Source organism: Tigriopus californicus, chromosome 10 (assembly GCF_007210705.1).
Source record: "Tigriopus californicus strain San Diego chromosome 10, Tcal_SD_v2.1, whole genome shotgun sequence".
In the NCBI taxonomy this organism is placed as follows: domain Eukaryota; kingdom Metazoa; phylum Arthropoda; class Copepoda; order Harpacticoida; family Harpacticidae; genus Tigriopus; species Tigriopus californicus.
Window position 1 is genome coordinate 11,194,223 of NC_081449.1, and position 8,776 is coordinate 11,202,998.

General features: G+C 42.2%; 2 protein-coding genes across 4 annotated transcripts; both read right to left on the reverse strand.

Annotated features, from left to right (window-relative positions):
• Window positions 1-1,177: 1,177 nt before the first annotated feature.
• LOC131887919 (band 7 protein AGAP004871-like) lies at window positions 1,178-2,434 on the reverse strand. The gene is made up of 3 exons (XM_059236654.1): window positions 2,200-2,434; window positions 1,735-2,124; window positions 1,178-1,663 (listed from the first exon to the last, which is right to left on the reverse strand). The coding sequence occupies exons 1-3, from the start codon at window positions 2,341-2,343 to the stop codon at window positions 1,379-1,381; spliced, it is 819 nt and encodes a 272-aa protein (XP_059092637.1). The 5' UTR covers window positions 2,344-2,434; the 3' UTR covers window positions 1,178-1,378.
• Window positions 2,435-5,721: 3,287 nt separating this feature from the next.
• Window positions 5,722-8,339, reverse strand: LOC131888618 (microtubule-associated protein futsch-like). Of its 3 annotated transcripts, XM_059237518.1 has the most exons (4): window positions 7,951-8,329; window positions 7,416-7,641; window positions 6,652-7,328; window positions 5,722-6,576 (listed from the first exon to the last, which is right to left on the reverse strand). In XM_059237518.1, exons 1-4 carry the CDS (start codon window positions 8,086-8,088, stop codon window positions 5,824-5,826), a joined length of 1,794 nt encoding a protein of 597 aa, XP_059093501.1. In that variant the 5' UTR covers window positions 8,089-8,329; the 3' UTR covers window positions 5,722-5,823. The 3 variants fall into 3 exon arrangements, with proteins under 3 accessions (XP_059093501.1, XP_059093500.1, XP_059093502.1); XM_059237517.1 differs by having other exon boundaries at window positions 5,722-7,328; window positions 7,951-8,339; XM_059237519.1 differs by having other exon boundaries at window positions 5,722-6,914; window positions 7,951-8,330.
• Between the last annotated feature and the right edge of the window lie 437 nt (window positions 8,340-8,776).

The window sequence follows — 8,776 nt, forward strand, 5'->3', positions numbered from 1 at the left end:
GTATTATCAAGGGCGGAACGTGACTTTCTTACCAGGTTTGCACGAGGCCGTTCCACACCTTTATAAGGATATATCGAGTTTGAAGAAAATACCTGTGGCCAGTTTTGAAGACAGCATGGAGGAGGAGATTGACGAGTTTGAAGAGGCTCATTACGTTTATGACTCCAATAACCCTGTGTCAGATGGAACAGATTCCCTTATTGACCGTGTTTGGGCGTATATGACTATCAATGACGTTCTAGAGAGACTTGACCTCAGACCTGACACCTTGACCCGCGCCGCCGTTAAGAGAGCGACCTCCTTGGCGTTGGAGTATAACTTTCTCACCCCTTTCACGGACATTTATCTGACTGAAAACTCTCCAAATTTGGACCTGGTTGAACCCTCCAATCTCATTGTGGAAAATAACTTCTTAACCTACAAAGACTTAACACCTGTGTTCTTGTCCATGGACGACCCCGATATCGCTCGTCAATGGGAGGCTTTGAAATCTTGCGAACCCCATATTCGGTGTGAGGGAGAGTTCCATGTGGAAGAATATCCCGAAATTGAGCGCGATTCCGTGGAGTTGGACCAAAAGAACTGCACCGGAAGCATCTCTTTGTTTGCCAAGACTGATTTTGAAGGCCAACCGTTCGTGGGCAATGTAAGCATCCATCAGTTATACCATTCTGTGAATTCCCAACGGATGCGATCCATCCGCGTGGACGGGAATTGCTGTTGGTTGCTCTTTGATCAGCGGTTCTTCTCTGGAAACGTGGAAAAAGTATGTGGAGAGCATGAGCAACGCCTCCGACTCACCAATATTGGCTCTGTCAAACGGATTTTGCCACCGACCTAACGAAGATACTCAGAATAGCAAGAAAGAAATTCTTCGACAATATTCATTTTCATTCAAAAATCGTCTATCTATCTATCGCTCGCTCGCTGTTATTCATCTTGTCGTTTCCTGACAACTCTATAAATTAATAATAAGTATAAAAATGATCCAGAAGATTAGGACTGTTATTATGTTATTTCTATCTTGCTTCATGATCTCATCGCCACAAATGTCAACTCTATTGATGTCATCCAACTGTGCGCGAGCTGGATTCCACTCGACTACTCAATGACACGACTTGAATGGACCCATTCTGTTGGCCGTTGACGTAACTATCTCAATAATATTCAATTCCAGTTTGGGCACTTCAAGCAATTTATTCATAAAAATGGCAAAATTAATGCCAAAGTCGGACATTAACAATGCTTCAAACAACAAGAGCGGAGGCCAAAAAGGAAAAAAAGCTTTCAAATGGGTTCGTGCCAAATGTACACGATGTAAACAATGTAAGTAAGTATACATCGTCGATGAACGAAACTTGATTCGGAGACATTTAGCCTATTTGGACATCAAATGACTTATCATATCAATAGGCAACGGAAACACAATGGTCGAATTCTTTTCAGCCGAAATGCTCGTGAGGGTTTGCAGATACCGGAGTTGCAAGGCAGACGGAGAGCCCGAGATGATATCCGAAGCTTCCTTCAAGGCTCTAGAGGCCTTTTGCTCACCTTCGGCCGCGATGACCTTGGCCCGCGCCTCGCGTGCCGCCTCCGCTTCAGCTGCCATGGCTCTTTGTAATTGAAAAGGTAGTCGAACGTCTTTCACCTCCACCCTCTCAACCTTTCAATAGATTCACATGTCCTTAGAGACTATTTAGCCAGGCAATTATTTAACTGAGAGGATGCGCTCACCTGGATGCCCCAAGGATCTGTGGCAGTGTCTAGCAAGGCCAAGATGTCTTTGGCAATGGTTTCACGATCCGATAGGATCTCTGAAAGGCTCTTAGTGCCTAGCATTGTGCGGAGCGTGGTCGAAGCCAATAACTTGGAACTCTTAGCGTAATCAACCACATTGCAAACGGCTGCCAAAGGACTGCTGATGCGGTAATAGACCACAGCATCCACCGAAACTGTTACACTGTCCTTGGTGAGCACCTCCTGGGGAGGAACGTCAAAGGAGACGGTCCTCAGGTCCGTGACCACAATCTGGTCCATGCAAGGGATAATGAAGAAGATACCAGGGCCCACAGGTCCTCCCTCCTTGATTCGACCCAAACGAAATAGAACTGCCCGTTCGTATTCCTGAGATGAATGGAATAGGGATTTTGGAACATTGCAAGGGTGCGGTCTTGAAAGTGACCTTTTGATTTACCATACCTGAACCATGCGAAAGCAGGCGAATAACGAGAACGGAAAACTGAGAATAATTAAAAGAACCGAAAATAACGTGATTGATCCAACCAAGATGGAGCTGTTTTTGTGTTCCGTTGAATTCTCCCTGTAGTTTTCTCGGGCCATCATGTTTTCAAAGCAATATTCTGTTCCGTTCCAGCGATCCCAGTGGTTTTACACCGACTGATTAGACGTCCTCTGTCGAACTTGACATTTTACGGCCTTCAAGGATGGCCTCCTTCTCATGGCCTTTTCTCTCTCCGCTCGGTGTTCATCTATTATTCATCTCAATTAAACTGAATAGTGAGTCTATTATGCATGTAGAATCGGACCAGATTATGGTCTTCAGAATTTTTCTAAAAGGCGAATCAAATATCGTACGTAGACCAGAACTTCCCAATAACGGCCGAAGTGTTTGATTGTCTTAAACAAATCCCGAATGATTGAGAAATGGTTATTGATTCGTCAAAAAGACTAGGTAGCTTTTTGTTTTGTGAGGGAGCTGGCGTCCATCAGATTGTGTGCCAATAACCGCAAATGCACTCACGTGCTATCAAAGGCCCTGAGAATTAAAAAAAAGCCTCGTGACAACGTGCTTTAATAAAACATCAGCGAACACATTAGTGTGTGAGTCCACAAGACTCTCACGTTTGTGAGTGGCTTTGAATCTTCAGTTTCTGCATCTGAGCTCATTCTGCATTCCAAAGCGGATTTACCTCAGCTGAAGGTTATCATTCACTCAAGGCCAAGGCTCATTCTTACGGGTGAGTGTCAAGTACGTTATAAACATTCATGACTACCATGGCAAACGTCAATCGATTGTTCATGAAATGTTTAATGAGGAGTTGACCTTAAAGACAAGGTAGAACCTTTTCAGAGCGATTATGATGAAGTAACACTTCCATCTCCATGATAATCATTTTGAGGACAGGCGAAAATATCTTAAAATAGTGGAAATGTGTTTTCTTTTAAGTTAAAACTCGCCATTGATACCCAAAGAATTGTTTTCAGATTCTTTTTCCATCTGAAAGAAAAAAAACATTGTTATTTGATGCATCCAAACACTGGTAATAATGGTACTTTTAGCAAAACATTATTTTGATATTTTCATGTCAAATAAAAGAAAGAAAAGTTCTGAGAAATTGAATATTTTGAATATTTAAAATAGAAAACATATATTCAAGTTATCTTTACGTTGTTCCACTAGTATTAATATTTATTTCAGCTTTGGGTCATTTCATTAAATGAAGTATGGCAAACACTAATGGAGACAGTATTTTATATTGCGAAATACGACCAACTAAAAGGAAAATAAAAACTCATGTTTAACCACTTATACTCTTTGCCTCATTGTGTTTGAATTTTTAAGAAAAAGCAAGCCCTCTATGCATGAACGTAATGAAACAGAATTGACTCATGTAAGCGGGAAAGGAAGATGACGTCATCGTCAAATTTTGAGAGATCACTCCTAGTTTTGAGGCTTCATATCTCTTTGCTGAGGGATTAAATTGAAGGTTCAGTACTTTTATCCATTAAAGGAATGGTTCATGCAGGTAGGTATTGTTATAAACTGCTTAAGTTTCACTCATTAACATGCATAAAAACTAATTTTAGAAGAAAAAAGCCGTTCTGCGGCTGATTTTTTTGTATTTTAGAATTTCGTATTTTTGCAATAAACTTTTTGAAGCCTTAGAAACTGTTATTGTCCAATATTAAGATTCATATCTTGGATTTTTAGTACCTCTACTGTTTTGAAACGTGCCCCAATGACCTCCCAAAATTTGTGCTGCTTTTCATCGTGCAGCTGCTACTTCAATGTGTCAATATGAATACTAATAATTCAAAAGTTTTCAGAAAACATAGTATGAATGTACACGTTTGTTGAAAAGCCTAGTTCGATGGAAATAAACAAACACACGATGATGTTTTTAGCTCCCAGAAACATACTGTAGAATTATTGCTGTATGGATTTCTAGCTCAGATGAAAAGTTGCAAACTATCAAAAAAAAACCTAGAACTTTTTGAAACCTGTTTAAAGAATTCCAAAGCAAACGCAGATTTATTTTTTTTGCGGACTTCCTTACCGCTACCGGGATTGGAATCCCATTAGTTCAAGACGAGAAGATTATTTATTTTACTTGACTTTTATTCATATATAATATTTGATCGACCAACGAATTGGACTTGGCTGAATTGAAATTAGCGTATGATCTATTTCATCCCTACTGAGTTATATGGGAATTGGTATTTAGAATAGGTACGTCCTATTTAAAAGCGCTATAAAATCCCATGAAATGGGTTTCTGTTTTGGGTGGATCGAGGAACCTTTATTTTGACAAAATCCTAGACAAAAATTATCTCTCGGACGACTCGTACACACACTCCGTTAATGGTACGCGCTGGAAAACAGGAGTTATATGGGAATTGGTATTTAGAATAGGTACGTCCTATTTAAAAGCGCTATAAAATCCCATGAAATGGGTTTCTGTTTTGGGTGGATCGAGGAACCTTTATTTTGACAAAATCCTAGACAAAAATTATCTCTCGGACGACTCGTACACACACTCCGTTAATGGTACGCGCTGGAAAACAGCCGTTATGTGTCAAAAGGCATTCAAAAAAAGCTATTCAAAATTTGAAACTATTGTCAACCCTTCAGTTGATGCTCAAAGGTGAACCAGACTAAAGAAACCAGAACATAGAACAGAGAGTTTCTACGTCAGTTCGAAACGGAATTGAGCGCAATAATCTGAAACCTGAAACAGCCAAACCTCGTTCATCCCCGGGCCAAGTAGGCAAACTATATCTTATATTCTTTCCTATTTTGTACTTTATTACTCACATTTTGATCAGCATTCCAACAACCGACTTAAATCATCATATATCCTAGACTATTTGTCGTGTAAATTACGATAAAAAAAATGCCGAATAAAGAAGTAAGATTGAGCCCAATTAACTTTTAATGGAATGGGATGTGGTGCGGTTTTGTCGCCGAGGTCCCTGCTTCGACTCTCCTCCTCGACCAGGCTCAAGTACTTTTTTAGGGGCTAAATCCACACTCACAAATGAATCTCTATCCTTCGAACATTTTTCATCGGTCAATAATGCTTCACTTTGAATTAGCGATACAAGGCCTTCTGTTCTTTTTTGGCTTTCAAATTTAGAATGAGCAACATAATCTCTCATGTAGTACGACTTTCATGTCTCCCAAATAACATCTTAAAAGGCCATCAAGTTAAACCAAGACACTTTAAGCAAACAAAACATTTTCAGATAGAGGTATGGAAAATCAATTCAGTTCATGTGAATTGCAAGCTCCACTTTTTTGTAACATAAATTGAATGTGCAGAATACTGTAGATATTTTTACTCTCGACATATTTTGAAATCGAAGTTGAAAAGTACACGTCCTTGGTACGTACCTGGCCTTCACAAAGGCTACATTATCCTTCATTTTTCATATTAAGAGTTGCAAAATATCAGCCATACCCACCGATTCTGAAGTCAATTATTGTTTTTTGGTTAGGGAAAACATTCATGAATAGTTTATTCTCAAAAACTGGACTGGCTATCGTGAGTAAGAAAGGTTAATACAAATTGTGCATCACATTTAGGATATCAAACCATACATCCGGAAGGCGTTAGGAATCGAAAACAGATAACAATGGCATCGAGAATGTTTACTACAAGATCGTACTTCAGCTTCTGGAGGAACGTTTCCCTCATCCATTCCATCCTCAGAGCGCTTTTTGGGCTCCAATTCCCGTTCCATCTGACGGATCTCCTCTAAGCGAGAAACTCTTTTCTCTCGGTCTTGAGCGCGAGACTTGAACTCTTCCGAGAACTTCCGTCTCCGACTGACACCTTCCAAGGACGTCGTTGGCCTTGAAGGTTCGTTTCCGGCAGAGGGTTGAGACACCACCGGGGATTGATCCGTTGGCCAATCTGCTTGAGCGGTATCATTTGACCTTTGATTTGCATGTGGATGCTCCGCAATTCCAGGCAAGATCCCTTGAGACTCGGCCAAATTGGATGGCTCCCAAATGGCTGTCATGGGCGAGGGTGATTTCCGTTTTCCATTGTCTTCTCGAGCCGTCTTGCCGATTTTGTCGACTTTCTCTTCCTCAATCATGTGTGAACTCTCGACCTTGGTGGAAGGAATAGAATTTCCCTTTGTTTGTTCCAGGCCTTCATCTTTGTTAATATTGATTAGGTCGGAGAGATCTTCGCTTTGCTTGCAGTGGTTCGAGTCGAAACTATTGGCCGTGGAGAGTCTATGCGAGCGATCGATTTTTGCTGTTCCCGGGTTTTGAACCTGCATCCCGTACGAATCTCCATTTTCATCGTCTTCGTTGTATTGAGCCTGAAGAACGGAAGCCGCCACGAAACTGGCACTAAAAAGAGCATTGACAATACCTCTATTGGGCAGATCACTCACCACCAATGGACTTGGAGTAAGCTCGTTGATCGAGTCGACAGTCTCAATCTTCTGGAGTTTGGGCTTCCTTTTGACTATGATGTCTTTGACAGGTTTAATCTCGTCCTCATCGTCCAATTCACTCTCCTTGTCGGCATTGAGTTCAGGTTTTTGTACTTTCTCTTCCACTCTCGGGTCGACTGGCACTCGGACAGATTCCATCTCGACGACTTCGGACGCCTTGTGCGAATCTCCCATTTCTTCGAGGGGCAGGTTTTGAACCACTGTGATAGACGATAAATTAAGATTAGGGTGATTGAGATTGGTTTGTGGGAGGGATCGAAGTGGACGAGAAGAACTGGAAGTGAGTGGGAAAGAAGATTCTGCCTGGTCAGGCTGGTTTTCTATTGATGGGAGATGGTTGGATGCCTCCGAAACCGGCATATCGAGCGGCCATGTTTGTGCATTGTGCTGAGTATGTGCAGACGTTTTCTTTGTCACCAAGATGGGTTCAATGTGATCTTGAGATATTTGAATATGTGACGATGTTTTCCCGACATATGATGGACCATTTATCATGTGATCAGTGTGGTTTATTTGTTTCATGGTAATCGGATTTGCAGCCTTGCATGGCTTTTCATTGATCACATCTGCCGTTTGTCGCTCAGCATTAGTCGTTTCTTTGCATTGGTGTGTAGCTGTGTTTGTGAAGGTAAAGATCGATAGATAGACATGAAGAAGGTGATATTGAATTTGATATTTGATGGAAACAGAAAATAGAATACCTGATGTGGCTTGGGTCTTTGGTAAAGCCTTTTTGACGGGAGGCACTTGATCCTTGAACGAGTTGACGGCCTTCACTTTGCTGTAGCCTCGCCGGAATCTGGCCTTAATTTCGTCTTGGACGTTCTCCATGGTGGGCCCACCTTTGGGAATAAAGGATTGGAGAGGGCCTTGGGAAATCTTTCTCGGTACATTGATCGAGCCGCCACTTCGAAAACATGACACGATCTACAAATGTGCGAGTATGAGGAGACTTAATTAAATTCACTCATCCAGACTCGCTGATCCCCTGTTGTTGACCCCTTTTGTTGGACATATTTGCATCCAAAAAAAAAAGGGCCATGCACGGATTCTTGGAAAGGAAGAACTAATGGCTTCATCGTCGCCTCGAATGTGACCCCAATTCAGAGCAAACTCAATTCAGAGCAAACTCAATTTAGAGCAAACTCAATTTAGAGCAAACTCAATTACCCCCAACATTACGTACAACCGGTTACAAAGCAATCTTCCGATTTGAGTCTTGCACTGGACACTCACCTCGTGGGTGCTGGTTTTTCTGGATGGTGGCTGGGATGTGGTTGGACTGGGCATGGATCCATTCTTGACAGGTTCATCTTGAGATTTCTCCCGCTCTTGAAGACCTATTAGCGGAGCCTTGTCAGTCATAGGAGCCATGATTGGACAAACTCCATCCAAGTTCCGTTCACCCTTGTTCTGCTTGTGCCTTCCAACTGCCGACTGTCGGTTGGACTCAAGTTTGCATCCTTTATTCTTGTTTCTGTTGCAGCTCGTCGACTTCGACAATATCCCTCCAGCCCGTCCGATTCGCTCCGGAATGTTGTGTCGAATCCAGCCGAGCTCGTGGATTGGCTTGATGATGTCACAGGTGTTCTCTTCGGACGAAGTCGAAAGGAACAAGGAACTACTACCCGGGAACTGTGGGCTGTCTCGAGGGTCCGACCGACACAGTGGCTAAACTGGAATAGACCCATGTCATGCATTCTTACAATTCAAAGTATTTCTCCAGTTTTCTTTCCGTGTTGTCAGATTGCTCACTTCATCCAGCAGCCTCGGCCACGTGACGAGCAAGCAACTCGAATGTTTTGAGGGCAGTTTTTGTTGATGGACTTCGCTCGCGATTCGTCAGGGCACGTTCCACAGAATGACTTCTGGCTTGCCGAGAAATCGTTGGAACACGGAACATTGTGTTTGATGCTAGCCACAGGTTTGGCAATGAGTGTGGAAGAATGTGTGCAGCCCATTAACCTAGTTCAATATACATAGTTCAGAGCTTGTTTTTTATATGGATGGGGTTTGACTGAAAGTTGGATTAGGGAAAGTGCAATCGCGACTCGGAAATGCG